The sequence below is a fragment of the Pongo abelii genome, chromosome 13 (genome assembly GCF_028885655.2).
Source record: "Pongo abelii isolate AG06213 chromosome 13, NHGRI_mPonAbe1-v2.0_pri, whole genome shotgun sequence".
Classification (NCBI taxonomy): domain Eukaryota; kingdom Metazoa; phylum Chordata; class Mammalia; order Primates; family Hominidae; genus Pongo; species Pongo abelii.
This window is the reverse complement of record NC_071998.2, coordinates 65,101,427-65,118,942: the sequence shown is the minus strand read 5'-3', so window position 1 is coordinate 65,118,942 and position 17,516 is coordinate 65,101,427. Positions and strand designations below refer to the sequence as shown.

The 17,516-nt window shown below is 39.2% G+C and overlaps 1 protein-coding gene across 1 annotated transcript in view; it reads right to left on the bottom strand.

Annotated features, from left to right (window-relative positions):
• The window catches only part of RORB (RAR related orphan receptor B), a 195,656-nt gene that overhangs the window by 16,059 nt on the left and 162,081 nt on the right, over window positions 1-17,516 (bottom strand). Inside the window, exons 5-9 of the mRNA XM_024252412.3 lie at window positions 16,334-16,455; window positions 14,472-14,604; window positions 11,517-11,624; window positions 9,227-9,337; window positions 5,233-5,345 (exon numbers count right to left, since the gene is read on the bottom strand). Of these exons, the coding sequence (XP_024108180.2) occupies window positions 5,233-5,345; window positions 9,227-9,337; window positions 11,517-11,624; window positions 14,472-14,604; window positions 16,334-16,455 (587 nt within the window). The remainder of the gene's footprint in view (window positions 1-5,232; window positions 5,346-9,226; window positions 9,338-11,516; window positions 11,625-14,471; window positions 14,605-16,333; window positions 16,456-17,516) is intronic.

Here is a 17,516-nt window from a genome sequence, read left to right as displayed (position 1 = left end):
TGGATTATGTCTTTTTGAGAAGTCTGGCTCCTTAGCGGTCTGTGGGGGATCCAGAGAAACGCCTAGTGTTTACTCTGGGACTCAGCTGTGTGAGGGAGGATCTGTCTCCTCTGTGGCCCACGTGGCAATGACAGTGAATCAAGCAAACGATCTGAGGAGATGAACTTCAAAGTTCAAAGTCAGCACAGGCTTCAGTCATTCTTCTAAGACAGGATATGCTCTTTCCATGGCTACCCTTAGATTCCCACTGCATTTTCATTAACGTGACATAACCTTAGACTACACTAATTCCTTGTGGATGCAGGTGTGTGGTTAGGACATCTATATGTTAGCAGGAGCTTAGGAAGAATCATGGGAAAAGAGAGAGCCCCGCAGGGGGCAGGATATAACTTTCTGGCCAGCCAGAAATAGGAAGAAAGAGAGAAGGAGATTGTGAACTTCAGCAAAGTAACTATAGACTCCCCTACATCCTAGGAGAATTAGAAAGGATTTATCAGCATAGAGCTATGGGCCTAAAACCACCCAGAGGTGTGGTGTGGCCCATGATTCCTGGAAAGCTTGCATGTAAAGCACACGGTGAGGCACAAGCACTTGAACATGTTTTCAGAAGTGAATTGAAGGCATGGTACTTGCTGAATGTTAGTTGTGAGAAAATAAAAAGCAACGTTCTCTCTAAGTCTGTATATGGTGAGCTGAGTGGGCTTTGCCTCTGAGGGATATCAGCAGTTCTGTATGCCTTCCTGTTGGATATATGTGTTGTTATAGAATTAGCTATTTTCAAACTTCTCAATACAGCTTTGGGCAAGAACACACCTCCAGGAGTGTTGTATCTATTTTCAGGAGTGCTGGGAAAAATAAATATGCTATCTAACAATATTTCATGACTCTAATTAACCAGCAGGCACAAAAGGAGGGGCTAGACTGCGGAAGGCCAACATTAAGCAAGGCTCCAGCTATGGGCCTGACCTGCAGGCTGCATTTGGGAAAGGGCTGGACCCATGCATCTGAGGACAAGATGTGAGCAAGACACCACAGATCCAAGCTTTGGCCTTGGCTGTGAGCACACTGCCACAGCGTGGCCCCAACTGGACCAGCCTTCCTTATCCTCTACCCTCTGCACCTCTGGTCAGGGCAACAAGAATGGCAGACTCAGTGACTTTAATAGAGAAAGCCCTAGAATGGAAGAGCAACAGTCTTTACAGTTCAAACATTTGCTGCCCTATCTCTCACCCTCTCTCCAACCTCAGCAGTGGTCCTGCTATTCTCAACTGAGTGGGGAAAGAGCACCACAGGTTCCTAATTCCCACAGCTGTCTTCACTGAGGAAGTAAACCTCCTAAAGTGAGTCACGGCAGCATCCAAAGCACAAGTCACGGAGCTCCTCCTGGAAGCCGACGGGCACGCTGACCTCTGAACCCAGGCTTTGCACACACTGTATGCTTTGCAGCTTTGAGGCTGGAGTATCGTCCTCAACTAAATGACCATAGTGCAATGAGTACTAATTTGGATCCATAAGACTTGGCAAAATCAGTCTTTTTCTTCACTTCTTATAACAGTAAAATATCAAAAGAGTCCTTAAAACAATCACACTGGACTGGACGTTGGAAGGCAACACAAGATGTCAGGAGGAACCTTTGTTTTTCTCTTTACGGAGTCAAAGAAGATAATACTAAAGAGACCTTAAAGACCATGCAGTCCAACCTACTCATTTCCCAGACAAGAAAAGTGAAGCCCAGAGAACAGATGGGCTGCCTCCTCTAGTCATATGGGGCTTAAAAATATATATGTATATTTATTTTATATATATATATATGTACGTATTTTTTTTTCATGAGCTTTAGTGAAAGTGACCAGTGTTATCTCATTTCCTGGCTTCTCAAATCCAAGATCCAGCCAAATCTAACTATTATTTATAGCCTGAATATACCTTATGCTTTCCTACCTCCATGCCATTGCCCCCATCACTTGGAATGCCATCCTGCACTTCTTCAACCTCCCAACTTCCATCTTTGGAAATAATTTTCATCTATCAGTGATTAGCTCAAATATGCCATCTCTTAGATAAAAATGTCTCTGCTGAAATAATTTTTTTTTCTGTCAACAACAACAGCTACAACACAGCAACAGCACTTACATATTACCTATTATGGACTGGGCAGCTTACTTATATTTTATCTCATTTAGTTAGCCATATATTGGTATATCTTTAGTCACATGGTACAAATGAGGAAACAGAGGCACAGAGAGATAAAGTCACATGTCCAGGGACACTCAACTAGCAAGTGGCTTTGATGGTTTATTATAAATATGCTATGTATCATAATTATGCTGATAAGGAGAAGAAACTAGATGCTTTAATAGGGGTTTTTTTTTTTTTCCCTAACCAACTCTCTCCTCTCCCCAAACCAAAACACAGGTTAACACATGGGGATTGAAATCTTCTAGTTAACATTAGGATACATAATCCCCAAATTTTCAAACCTTCTAAGGTTAAAGTTTGGCCCAAAGTAGAAGGCACTGCTACCTGAATTTTAATTTCAGGAAGTAGGCATGTAGAAAGTGTGTTGGAGATTGCTCTTGCAGGATGAAGTTCAGTGACTGTGTATGAGCCCTGTACCTCTAACCTGATGTCTGTTAACACCTATTCAGAGTTGAACAGGTCAGCGGTAGAAATAATCTTTTGCACACGACACAGAAGGCAGAGATCTCCTCTACCTACTGGCGATTTCACCGGAGCCCCTGGACTTCAACACAACATTTTGGGAACACGTGCATTTTTTTAGAGACAGGTTTCACAACATTCACTGGAGTCCCCAAGGGGTCTATGAATAACAACTATTAAGAATGACCCTCACTGTTTTAGAGGTATTGTGGAAGGCAGAAGAGCTCCCTGACTATGATGGCATAAGGAGCCTTTCTGCAAAGATAAGAAGAATCTGTGGTGGGATGAAACAGTTTCTCTCACATTTAAATAAAATATTCCTTTTGGGGAATTTGATGAGAGGGCATCCTAGACAGTGATGGCACATTTGTCCAGAGTGTTAAAGCAGTCAGGAGCTAACGGGGCTCACTCCATATTCCCAACCCTCCAGCGTTTGATAATGGACACATGTGAGACTTAGACAAATGGAGTGACTTAATCTGAAGCCACAGCATCAGAGCTGCGATAAATAAAAATTCAGTTCTCATTCAATTTCATGGTCAGTTTGCATTAGTTCAGATAACGTCTTATTAAAATGATAACTGTTACAAGAAAGGGGCCGCATAAAAACCCAACATCTGCACGTGGCCTATAGAAGCAATGCTTTGTTACCTGGTTCTAGCCAATTTTATCCAAGAAATAATCCTCTTCTAATGCTTTCTCAGTTTTGCAACCTTACTTGTCTATAAGAAAAGAACTGAATTGTGTACTTTTCCAAGTAAAGATGGAGAAAGGGAAGTTAATCTGATCTACAGTTGACATAATTTTCTTTCTTGCCTTCAAATATCTTTCGTTCTTCAATTTCTGTCTTCTTCCTACCTCACCTACCTCAAATCATAACCAGGACAGTGGGAGGTAGAAAGTGGTGCAAGCATAAACATTTTACCCTTCTAGGGGAGTAATAATCACCATTTTACAACGTGTTAGAATCTCATTTGAACCTCACAACACATCTGCACAGGAGAAGAAATTGTAATCTTCATTTTATAAATGATGAGACCATGGTTTTCATACAAGCGGACAATCCTCCCAAGCAAGCAGAATAGCGAGAATTTTCATCTAACTCTGTGTTTTTTTCAAGACTAATTTTAGGATGGTAAATATGGGGACAAAAGTCTTCAGGAGATCCCAAATGCAGACAACATCCTTCCACATTAATTAACAAGATGTATTTATGCATATACGCTACCAAGCAACTATAGAGACACATGCATATATTTACATTATTGTCTTTTCTGCCCAGTGAATCTGAAAGCATGTTGAATTTCTGCTATTGACTGGGAGAATACAGGTGCAGAGGGTAGGTGATTTGTCCTTGACCACCTAATAAATGAAAAGTTACGTGAAAGAGAACTATTGCTCTATAATGTGGAAATGTTCTTGCTAGTGATGCGTTAATTTTAACAAAATGTTACCATAATGAAGCAGCATATTTAACTCATGGAGGTTTTTTATAGCAGTACTCTGTATGTGCAAAGTAAAATCTGATGGTGTCTCCAAATAGAGTCTTTACCATCCCCCTTTTTAAAACAAAGAACTTCAAGGGCAGAGTGGGAAGGTTTTAATGATAAAAATATAAAGAGTAGGATTCCTATGATCTTTAACCAAGAATAAGCTCAATTTCTCAATTTCTTACCCTCTAAAATATTCTGGTTCTTAAGAAATCAAAGATACTTTAAAATCTACGATAATTCTGGCTGCCCAAAAATTTCAGTTCTTGAGAAATCAAAGATACTTTAAGATATAAAAAATGCTGAATATCAATCATTGAGAATTACTTTTTCCTTTTGTGATTATTTTACTTTGGTAAACACTTTTTTTCAGTACTCTTATTAAAGATCATTCTTAATTAAGTTGAATCAAGAAATTGATGGCATGTTGCATGGATTTTGCTCCAGGGAAACTTCCCCATTTTGAAAGAACCTCAGGGCAAGTCTTGTGCGAAGAGATCACTGTTGAAGGGAAATTTGCAAGTCATCAGTCTAATCTTGCACTCTGAGTAGGAATGTCATTTATAACATACCTGAGAAGTGACTAGGTAGTATCTACTAGAACATGACCTATGACACAGAGCTCACTGCTTTACACAGTAGTCCACCCCCCGTACAACAATTCTCATCATTTGATTGTTCTTTCTTACTTTGAATAAAAATCTGCCTACTTTTAACTTTGTCCCAGACCTGGCTCCTGAACTGGCAAAAAGCCCTCTCTTTCTTCACATATGAATTTTGAAGACTTGTTTCCTTGCTTCGAGTGCTTGTTCTTCTGATGAAACACCCTTGGTTTCATTGATCTGTCCTCCTGAAGCTTGGATTCAGATCTGTCAATATCATCCCTCTATAAGAAAGCCCTTCTTGCAATCTATTATAATTCACTAGTCTCTCTTTTAAATTGCATACCTCAAATTTGTGCAGTCTTTGGTAACTTTCAGAAATTGTTCCTGCTGAGAAATTTCCCTTGATTTATAAGCAGACCTTTTTTTCTCACTGTGCTCTCTTTTGGTGGTGGTGGCTCTGTGATCTGCGGACCTACCTTTGCCAAGGTCTCATCATCCAGGTGATTCTTCTGAATCACATGTTGAAGTGCAAAATAAATTTTTTCCTGAAGCTTCTGGACCTTCCTTGGTTCTATAAGCCAGGCTCGGTCTGATGAAAGAAAGAGTGGATAAGTGGAGGGAACATCAACTTTGTTTTGCTTCACCCACATACATAAGCGCCAAGCTTCAGACCCATTTCATATTACTTAGTTCTAAGCTGTTTCTGAAGACATGTCATTATTTACATAAAACATAAGTATTTCATAGGCAATACCGTGATGCCAGGAATGCGCAATATTATGACGCAGGAAATCACTTTGGAGGAAAGGACACAATGGTTCAGATAATCTGCTGCTTTGTTTCTTATTGTCTGTGACAATTTACATCTCTCACTCTTTGCTTTGGACATATGCTTAAGTTTTCTTTCAAAGTAGAAGTTAGCGATTTGTGAAGAAGAATTATAGAAGCGAAGAAAATCACAGGAATATTTTTGGTGTTCAGGATCCCTTTTCCTTTTCTCAGCTTATTCTCTCATCAGATATAAAGCTGAAGCTATGTTAGAATTTATATAGCATAAACATAAATCAGTTTCAAAAATTCACTTCTAAGTTCTATTTTCCTATATTGAATTCTTAAATGGTGAATAGGATAATCCCTCCTTTCCTTCCTCCCTCTCTTCATCTGTTTCTCCCTCCCTCAGACCCTCTCTCCCTTCTTTTCTTCCTTCCCTCCTTTCTTCCTCTCTTTTTCTCCCTTCCTCCCTCCCTCTCACACTTCTTTCCTTCCCTCCATCCCCTCTCCTTCACTCTTTCCTTCCTTCCTAGAAGATTTATACACCACGGTGACAAAATTCAGCCCAGCATCAATGCCTTAGGTTGGACCTTTATGGAAGAGACACCCCAAATCTTCAAATGCCGAACAAATACTCATGGAAAAGAACTCGAACATGATCTTCCTGAACACAGTTCAGGTCAGGTGAGAAACTCAATTCTGTAATCCTAGACAGGATGAAGACAAGTCTAGCCAACAGTTAAGCAAACCCTTACGTAAGTGAGTACAAAAGCTTTCAGTGACAATTGTCAATCAGAATACATTAAGTTCCCCTCCCTCTCCCTTCCCTAAGCTGTTTGAAGCTGAATAAACAGTGGCTCTTATGTCAGGACCCTGGAGAAAGAATAGGGGGCTGTCTGGCAGGAGATGGAGCCTACATAGGCTGGAAATCTTTTTGAATATGGCACTAAGCCAGGGTGGCAAATGAGGTATTTGGAGTTCGTGAAGCCTTTCAGTGTGAGTCTGCTAGTAGCAATGGAAGAGTCCCCACTAGGTAGAGTAAACCAAATTGCATGCTTCCAAACTTCTCAGAATTTAATGATGATAGTATGTTTTTTTTCCTAGAAAAAGGCCAAACAGCTCAGCTGATTTCTAGTTCAGAAGGAAGAGGCTAGCTTTTCTTCTGGGGTGATCATTTTCATAGATCATTCATATTTAATACATTTAATATTTCATGTCTTAAATATTTGCTGCTTAAAATTTACTGACTTGCCACAAATATACCCAAAGAGAAAAGTGACCCTTTCTAACGCTTCCTTGGAGCAAGCAAGAACTAGAGGAAAACCATCTCCCTCATCCATAGATTCACCAGTTTAGATTTAGTTTTCTATTGAACTATTCTCAATGGAAATAATCAAATGCAATGAGAAAATGGTAGAAGGAAAATTATTTGGCATGTGGCTGCTAACAGAGAAAAGTATTCTTGTCACTTCTTCCATCTATCTTTGTGCTTCCAAGCCTGGGAAACTTTCTAGGGTTTAAAAAAAAAAAGGCCTAGAGGAACAGCTTGATTTTAGACAGAGCCATAAAAGAAACTGTTAGTAAAAACACTCTATGTGATAACTAATTTCCATTTTTGATAAAGTGGTTAAATAAAAAACAGTAGCAAATTAAAAATACCCTGATAAGATCATCAAGAATCATATTAGGAATAATAAAGCCTAACAGATAAAAACTGTAGACATTGGTGTTATTGGAAAATACAGTTACAATGACATGTTAAAATTATAATATGTTATCTTACATCACAGGTAAGATTAATTTCTTCCAGTTTCATTGAAAAATATAGTAGGGCATATATAAGAAAAGAGATCTGGTCTCTACAGATAAATGGGTAACAGAAGAAATGAGTCTCTTGACCTTAAAAATTAGGCAGGAATTTGCTTTTCTTTCTGTAGAGACCTGTCAGTGATGCTGTTATCCCTTAACCCAAAATGTAACCAAACAACAGCTGAGTAAGTAACTGAATTCTCATTCTGGTTAGAGACCCATGTATTTATTACTATATTATTGTTGTTATATTATTATGATGATATTATTTATTATTATATTTTAAGCTGGCATATACTTTTTTTTTTTTTTTGAGACAGAGTTTTGGTCTTGTTGCCCAGGCTGGAGTGCAATGGCACAATCTCGGCTCACTGCAACTTCTGCCTCCTGGGTTCAAGTGATTCTCCTGCCTCAGCTTCCCAAGGAGCTGGAATTACAGGCATCTACCACCATACCCAGCTAGTTTTTGTATTTTTGGTAGAGATGGGGTTTCACCATGCTAGCCAGGCTGGTCTCAAACTCCTGACCTCAGGTGATCTGCTGGCCTCGGCCTCCCGAAGTGTTGGGATTACAGGCGTGAGCCACCATGCCAGGCCTAGTATATACTTTTAAAAAATATTTTACTCACTACAGTTCTAGTTGATCCATAAATATTGCCACACCTTGAATTCTTTGAGAATTTGGCATTTCAGTGCATTTTAGAGCTAGTAGAGGTCTTAGTTATTATGGAGTCCATCCCTCTTATTTTATAGATGAGGAAACTAGGGCTCTGAGGGGTCAAATGTTTAATATCACACAGATACTTGGTTACAGAGCTGGTACCAGAATGTCCACCTCCATGTCTGAAGTTTTTCCTCTTCTACCGGGCAGTCTTCAGTATGAGTCATTTCCACCTCTGCGGTCCTCACCTCCTTTTAAAAACTCCTGATACAGGTGACCCTTCTACAACATGGGTTTGAACTGTGTAGGTCAAGTTATATGAAGATTTTCCTTCTGTTTCTGCCACCCTGGGACTGCGAGACCAAACCCTCCTCTTCCTCCTCTTCCTCAGCCTACTCAGCATGAAGACGACCATGATGAAGACCTTTATGATGATCCACTTCCACTTAATGAACAGGAAATCTGTTTCCTCTTGCTTATAATTTTCTTAGTACCATTTTCTTTTCTCTAGCTTACTTTATTGTAAGAATACAGTATACAATACATTTAACATGCAAAGTATGTGTCAATCGACTGTTTATGTGATCAGCGAGGCTTCCGGTCAACAGTAAGCTATTGGTAGTGAAATTTTTCAGAGTCAGAAGTTACGTGCAGATTTTTGACTGCATGCAGGGAGTTGATGCTCTGACCCCTGCATTGTTCAAGGTCAAATGTATTGCTAAGAAAATAGGCACCAGCATTTGTCTGAAGTGAGCACATCAACATGAATTTGGGCAAAGATGCCAACCAAGAGGTATTTAAGGAGTAGAAAGTGTTCCTTTTACTTATGCAGGTCCCCATTCTGGAGCTTTCATTTAGGTACATTTCTACTGTGTGTCACCCAACTGGACATTTATTTTCTATGTACTTTATTCTTAAAGTCAAAATAGAACTTGGCTGTAACTTAGGCCACTATTTGTCTTCCTTTATTTGTTAAGGAATGATTCTGCTTATCTGAGTCTGGAATAACCCCTAACCTATGCTCTACTCTTGCTTTCGGGCCAAAATTGGTCATTTTAATAAACTTGAGGCTACTTCCCTTTTCACTGTCCAAAAATATCAAAAACTTGGTAAAGAAAATATAGTTCTGTTAAAGTTTCTCCTGAACACTTTGGCTTAGGTAGGTGTCATCAATGTTAAAAATAGTAAAACAAGTTTTTAAAAAAGGTAAGAGAACTGAGACTGCCCTACCTGGCGATATCAGAACAGCAGATGAGAACAAAGCGATCTCCTCCTCGGTCAGCTGCAAGGAACACAAATTCTTTGCAAAGTCAAATGCTTCATTCACTAGGTCATCAGAACCTATAAAGGAAGAAGAAAAATGGAACAAAAATACTTGAACTTGAAATGGGGCAAGAGTAAGAAAAATCTCATAATCAATAAGCTATCCAAGGAGGTGCATACTAGACTGCTAGAAAAAATATTTTTTAAGTTTCTAATTATAAAAAATGATTTGATACTAATCAAAGAATGATGAAATTGGGCAACATCGTGGCCAGGCAATCGAAGTTAATATTACCTACCAATGGCAAGCAAGTAGACTTGGTGTGTGAGCAGTGTCACATCTGTCTGGCAATCCATAATATGATTACATCCTTATAAATTTGAAATGATTTCACATTAAAGAATATAAAATAAGTGATTTGGGGATCCTTTACAATAGAGATAGTATTCATAGAAAACCTAAAACATTACATATAGGGGCTGAGGATTGTCAGTCTTCGTAACACTTGAAGCTAGCAATGTAGGATATTCTGGTCTTTTAAACTGAGACGTTAGAAATATCTTATGGAACAGAGATGAGATACACTTCAGTTTCCCAATTTCCTTGGAAATTTGACTGAGGAGCTAGAGTTTATTTATTATTACCTTCTAATGAATGACTCACATGTCAGTTGCTTAGCTGTTGCGTATTTTGGCAAAATAATGTTGCGTCTCTACGCTGATCCCTGGTGAATGTTTATTTGATGAAGCTGGAAATATACTGAGGTTGCTTGCCAAGGCTTTTCCTCCTTTCTTGAAAATCTAGCCTTGGAGATGACATGGATGTGTATCAACTGTAGAAGGGAAACATTGCCAGCCCCGATGGACCTGTTGTTGGCTGCCATATCAACTAACAGCACAAGAGGTGAAAGGGCAGTGGCCTTCTTTGGTGTCCATGGGCAGGATATGGAACAAATGGCACTATCAGTCGTTAAAACCTTTCCTGGCATCAGCCCATCTTTGCTAATGTTCTTCCTACCATGCCATGCACTGATCACTGGATGTGATGATATATAACACTTCCAAACAAAGACTGACTCTGTTAGTGCCTTCCCACAGGAATGGTCTGGGATCATTGTGGGTAGGTTGGCATGAACTCTGTGCTCCCAGAACTTTGTGAATTAACTTCTGTGGGTGAGAAACAAGTAGAGGAGCTCCTCATTTAATTAAGTATCTTAACTCATGATGATAAATTGACATAAGAAACGTAAGAGGTCACCCCCATGGATGACCAGGGGTCTACGCAATGTACAATAAAGTTGAAAAAAAAAAGCTGATTTCACAAAGAATGATCTATAAACAAGCCCAGCTCTTTTAGCATCAGTCGCCGGTTATTTCTTATTTCTTTCTTTCTTTCTTTTTTTTTTTAACAGGGTCTCGCTTTGTCACCCAGGCTGTAGTGCAGTGGTGTGAAGATGACTCACTGTAGCCTCAATCTCCCACGGTCAAGCAATCTTCCTGCCTCAGCCTCCCAAGTAGCTGGGACTACAGGTGTGTGTCACCATGCCCAGCTAATTTTATTTATTTATTTTATTTATTTGAGATGGAGTCTTGCTCTGTTGCCCAAGCTGGAGTGCAGTGGAATGATCTCAGCTCACTGCAACCTCCGCCTCCCATGTTCAAACGATTCTCTTGCCTCAGCCTCCTGAGTAGCTGGGATTACAGGCGTAAGCCACCACGCGTGGCTAATTTTTGTATTTTTGTAAGAGACGGGCTTTCACCTTGTTGGCCAGGCTGGTATAGAACTCCTGACCTCAAGAGATCCACCTGCCTCAGCCTCCCAAAGTGCTGGGATTACAGGCATAAGCCACCGCACCTGGTGATTCCCAGCTAATTTTTGTATTTTTTGTAGAGATGGGGTTTGGCCATGTTGCCCATGCTGGTCTTGAACTCTGGGGCTCAAGTGATCTGCGCCCCTTGGCCTCCCAAAGTTCTAGGATTATACACATGAGCCGCCACACTGGGCCTCCATTTATTTCTGAATGAACGATGTCTCAGTAGGGTTGTTCTCAGGAGGGTCCTCAGTTGTATTGGAGGCCACAGTTACAAGATCAGGAGAGGCTTGCCTGAATTAGAAGCTCACCTGGTCCATCGCTTATCGAATAATGAGATACTGGTTCACATCAAAGAATCAAGGCATTTCATTTACCAATTTCAGTCTAAGTGGAGAAACTGATGGTGGCTAATAAAATTGTGTCCTCATCAAAGGGAAACTTACCTAAGGCTTTGAACATTTGCATTCCTCCATATTTTCCTTCAAACAGAACAGTGTTGTTTAATGGGTTGAAGGCACGGCACATTCTCACTAAAACCACTTCCAAGCAACCTATGAGTAAAAAATAAAAATAAAAATAAAATAAAAATATACATATATATCCAATAATAAAGAAATTATTACTGCATATAGGTAAGAGACTTTCAAGAACTTTAAAACACACAAAGAGACACATACACACACACACAGGCACACACATACAGAAATCCCTTAAGTTCCTTCCCCTAAAATAACTATTAGGTTGGTGCAAAAATAATTGCAGTTTTTGCCATTGAAAGTAATGGCAAAAACCTAATATATTTGCACTAACTTAATATATTAGAAATAAAGTTTTCTTGATACTTATATGAGGAATTAAGGAGAAAATATATTTTACAGGTGGCTAAGCTGGACATTACTTTTTGAAAATACATTTCTCTCTATTTTTTGACTGATATTAAAGCTAGTTTCGATTCTTGAATTCACAATTGAGGAAATGAGGGCAGAAATTTTGTCTGCAGTGATAGGCAGCCATGATTATTGTATTCACTCTTGCATCTCCAGGACCAAGAAAAGTTTCTGGCACATAGTAGGTGCTAAGCAAATATTTATTGAATGAATGTGTTTACTACCATTGTTTTTCCCTTTAAGCATTATTAACATCCTGAGGAAATACTGCTGCATAGCTTCTCCTTGTTTTGGAGAAATGGGCTTTTGCCCCATAGTGCAGTTGAAGTTAACAGCCAGACTCAGCAGCCACAGATTTGCATGAGAGCATCATACTGGTGATTAGCCTACAACTTTGGTACCTGTCTTATGCCACCACTTTATCTTTATGTCTCTGTTTTATTTCCTTGGCTGTATATATGTTTGCTGATTTCTCTCTGCTTGTCTTTGATATGTCACCTAGCATAGAGGCTTATACATGGGGAGGATTTGCAAATATTAATTGAAGGAATGCTTTTTGACACAAACAGTAGATGGGTACCATTTATTGAGTATCTACACAATGGAAGGAACTTTCTTTGGCCTCTTACATTCATTTTTTATCTTTGCTCCTTACAATAACTATTTCAGGTGAGTTTATTAGCCCTATTTTATGGAGGAGTTACATGAGGCTTGAAAATATTAAGTACCCTACCTTTTTGACTAGAGTCAACATTTTTACACCAGGTAGAGATGTTAAAGATTATATGGTTCACTGGTTCCCAAATGTCAGCCCATGGATTGGTTATATCTGAGTCTTAGTTAGAGATACAATGAACTGGGTTCCCCTCCAGGAGATTTGGATTCCATGGGACTCATGGTGCCCATGTCTCTGAACCGTCAATAATCTCCTTTGATGTTGTTGATGCAATTCCGAGTTTGGAATTCATTGTTTCTAGTCCATCTCTTTATTTTACAAATGAGGAAACTGCTATCTAGAGAGTTTAGCTCAAGGTCACATATCAAGTGTGGCAGATTTCACTTTTCAAAGAGGGTCAGAAAAAATATCTTCCGTCCCATATGTTTTCTAGGACCTCACCACTCCCCTATCAAGTAGTAGAATCCATGTCTCCTATCTTTGAATCTGGGTGGGCCTTCATGACTGATGGTATATAATGGAAATAACAATATGTGTTTTCTGAAGCTAAGTTAGAAAAATCTATGCATTTCTGCTTTGTTCTCTTGGGGTGCTAGCTTTTGGAGCCTAGTGATTATGTTGTGAGCAAGTCCAAGCAGTCTTTGGAGGCTCTCACATGGAGAGAAACTGAGGCCCCCAGCCCAGTTCCAGGCTGTCAACCAGCACAACTCATCCGCTGTGTGAATGAGCCAATTTGAAAGTGGATTCCTCCGCCCTCGGCTGAACTGACTCAGTGAATACCACATGGAGCAGAGATAAGGTCATTTCCACTGAGCCCTGCCCAAATTGTAGCTTTGAGAGCGAAAGAAATAATTCTTGTTGTTTTAGTTAAATTTTGCAGTGGTTTAGATGACTGGTACATCAAGTTGGCACTTCAGTCAAGGTTTTCATCAACTTGCGTCATTTGGTAAAGAAGGGATCTTAGAATAACAGTTATATTTGGCCCAAGTTCAAATGCCAACTTTGCCGTGTACTGGTTTTGTAATATTGAACGTAGCTCTTCACTTCTCTGAATCTTTTCCTCCTCCTCTGTAAGATGGAAATAATAATATGGATCTCACAAGATTACTAGAGATGTCATAGGGAAACATAAACATATATGTATGTTATTTTACATATGAGTATGTTATTATTATTATCATGGCCTAGGACCATGAAAATTCGCATAAACACCATCATGGTTCTTATTTTCTGTTTTCAAAGGGGCCCAAGAAAGACCAATAATTTCTTTTTCCTGTTTGGTAATAACATCTGCAAAGTCAGTCATATGCAGAGTTTCTTGAGCTATTTCCGCAGCGATTGTAGCGATTGTGTGTCTCAGAGAGTGTGTGAGGGAAGGGTAGGGAAAGATCAGAGTACCGTGGAGTTTCTCCTGGTGTATACTGGCTGCAGGCTATCCTCATTAAAATGATTGGAAATGACCACAGAGGCAGAACGCAGCTAGCCTGCATTTTTTTTTTCCTTTCACAGAAGGCAAGGAGTACGTTTTAGCGCCGGCTCAGCAATTCAGCCACCTTGACACGCTAATTACTTGCACTGCCTGTCAAGCTGGGTATCTCAACCTCCGCAATTAATAGCTCCACTTTCAATAAGCAAAATTGTATTTGACTTCAAAGGGGAACTGAATGAGTATCAGGGCATTTTTATTACTGAGAGTTTCCTTTGGGAGTTGGCTGACAATGTGGGTGGTAGAAACGAGCTGCATATCGGAAGGAGGATTTTCTAGAACCAACACAGTGCTAAGGGCTGACCACATCCTTATCTGAAATAGGCCCCCAGTGAATCTTCTTGCTTACCTGACTTCAGAAGTAGAATTTGATCATTTTGACAGAGCTCCATGAAGCCTGTTATCCGCTTTGCAAACTCCACCACGTATTGGATGGCGTGAGTGATCTGGATGGCACATTGTTGCCACAGTGCTTCCCTGGACTTCAGGAGAGAAGACACAGAATGTAAATAGGGCAAACGACTTACGGAGAGTCAACAGAACACTCAGGTTTGCCTTACTGGTGCTTATCTGTCACTTGGGGCCCAAGGAGGGAATTTATACGATTCCTTTAAAAGAGGAGGGCACTACTTTTATTTTTTTTCCCTAAGATAATATTTTGACCTGTTTGGACCTCAATAGGCCAAAATGATCAAAGTACTGAGGCTAAAATAATAGCAACATTGTTTATAGTACGTAAGGATAGCTTTGTTATTTTCTTTACTATTTTTTCCTCCTTTTCCTCCTTTTCACCTAAACGAAGTCTGAGTCTGTAAAGAAAATAACAAATCTATCTTTACATACTATTAATATAAAAAACAAAGCTTTGCACTGAGGGATAGTGATTTCATTCACAGGCTTCCACGGCATCATTTTCATGGGTATCTGATGGACACTAAATTTGTAGTATTTTTATGTTGTGTCTTTTTTCCAGACCTATGGAGAGTGTTTTCTGGTTTAAAAAGAATTCCGGGGCCGGGAGTGGTGGCTCACACTTGTAATCCTAGCACCTTGGGAGGCCGAGGCAGGTGGATCACAAGGTCAGGAGATCGAGACCATCCTGGCTAACACAGTGAAACCCTGTCTCTACTAAAAATACAAAAAATTAGCCGGGCTTGGTGGGGGGCGCCTGTAGTCCCAGCTACTCGGGAGGCTGAGGCAGGAGAATGGCGTGAACCTGGGAGGCGGAGCTTGCAGTGAGCCGAGATCGCGCCACTGCACTCCAGCATGGGTGACACAGTGAGACTCCGTCTCAAAAAAAAAAAAAAAAAAAAAAAAAGAAAAAAAGAATTCCGAGAAAAAAGGCATTACATCAAATCAAAATCATTCTCCTAAGTTCAGTAGAATCCCCCAAATATTTTTTAGTCCTCAGTTTATTTTTTGAAATGAGAAACAAAAATCTATGTGTGTTAATTCTAATTTTTATTGACCATAGCGACACAATGCCTTTGTTTCCCTATTTATATAAAAGTACTAAGATTTAGTTGTTCTGGTGGAGAAAAATCAGCATATTGTAAACATTTATTTAGATATACACACATTTATATATTTTATTAAAGTTCCATCTACTGGTAGATTTTGTAATTGGGGATCTCTATCCCAAAGTAATGTAATGTAAATACTGAAAAACAACAATAAATTCCTCTGAAAAACTTCTTCAACAAACCCAAAGAAATAACACAGTGTAATAATAAAAATATGGGATGAGTTGTCCTGTTTTTTGGATTCTTTTTAACATGGAGGGCAAGAAAAAAAATTTAGAAAGCCTTGTTCCATATATTTGTTGTGTAAGCTTGTGACGATTACAACTGCTGTGATTATTACATTGCTCCTGCTCCTTGCCTCCACCCAAGAAGTCAGCAAGAGATGTCCTAAAATCATTTGATGAAGGCACAGTCTCTGTAGTCACTCATATAGGGCAGTGGTTTTTCAATCAGGGTAGTTTTGCCTCCTTGGAAACAGTTGGCAGTATCTGGAGACATTTCTGGTTGTCACAAGTGTGTGTGAGGCACATCTAGTGGGTAGGGCCAGGGATGCTGGTAAGTATCGAACAATTTGCAGGATGCCCTTACAGAAAAGAATTGCCCAGCACAACTTGCCAATAGTGTTGAGCTTGAGCAAGACAGCAATAGGGTAATCACAGAAAAACTTTCTCATGGTTTCCCAGAGTACCTTGCTTTGATACGCTTTAATTTCTTCGTAGGTGTGGGTCTGCCACGCCAGCTGGTGCAGCTCTTCCATGGTGTATTGACATGTCTCCAAATGGGACTTAATGATGTTCTGTGCAATTCGATCTGTGAGAAAAGATATCAATTCAAAGGTTTGTGAATAAAATCACTCTGCTCATTAGCTTTTAATGTGTTTACTATAAGAATGCCTTTTGGAGATACTCCTATTGTATTAAAGTGTCTTTAACATTGCTATCTATCTTAAAATCTTCAGACAAACTCTTTATTGCATTTTTTCAATTTTCAGTATTTTAATCAAAATTTATTGCTTTTCCCCAGATCTTTTGATCACAACTTAGCGGTTTTACAAGTTGGAAACCATTCAAAGGTATTTATTTATAAAAAAGATATAAAATTATTATATTTCTTGCTTTTTGGCTTGAAAGTCAACTAACAGTCTTAACACTTGTACTCCAAATACTTTAAAATGTTTTGAAAATCACTAGAACCCTATTGTTTATCTCAGAAAGGGGGCATTAAAATATAAATTTATTTGCTTTTTTTTTTAAAGGAAGCATTAAACAATAAACTAAAAGAAAGGCTATGTATAGAGGAAACAGGGAATAGAATGCGGGGACAATGAAAGAAATTAAATTTTCTGATAATATTATTTTTGTAGATTTGATTTTGGGGCAATGTAAATATCTTACATAATAGGAGAGGTGGTATACACAATACAATATTGGCTTATGAGTTGATAATGATTGGAATTAGGTCATAGGGACCATTATATTCTCCTTTTTAATTTTTTATATAATAACCTTTTTCTTTTAAAAAGTTTAAAAATGATTAAATGATTATATTCACAAAAATTAGTAGCAAACACAATTTTGGGCAGTTTATACCAATCGAGTTGTATTTCACATTGTATCTTAAATACCAATCATTTTGGGTTTGGAGACATGAAAGTTGAGCAATAGAACCAGGCATAAGAGCTCTCCTTAAAAAAAGCCTGCTGTGGGAGATCAAGACCATCCCGGCTAGCACGGTGAAACCCCATCTCTACTAAAAAAAAACACAAAAAATTAGCCAGGTGTGGTGGCATGTGCCTGTAATCCCAGCTACTCAGGAGGCTGAGGCAGGAGAATCGTTTGAACCTGGGAGGTGGAGGTCGCACCAATGCACTC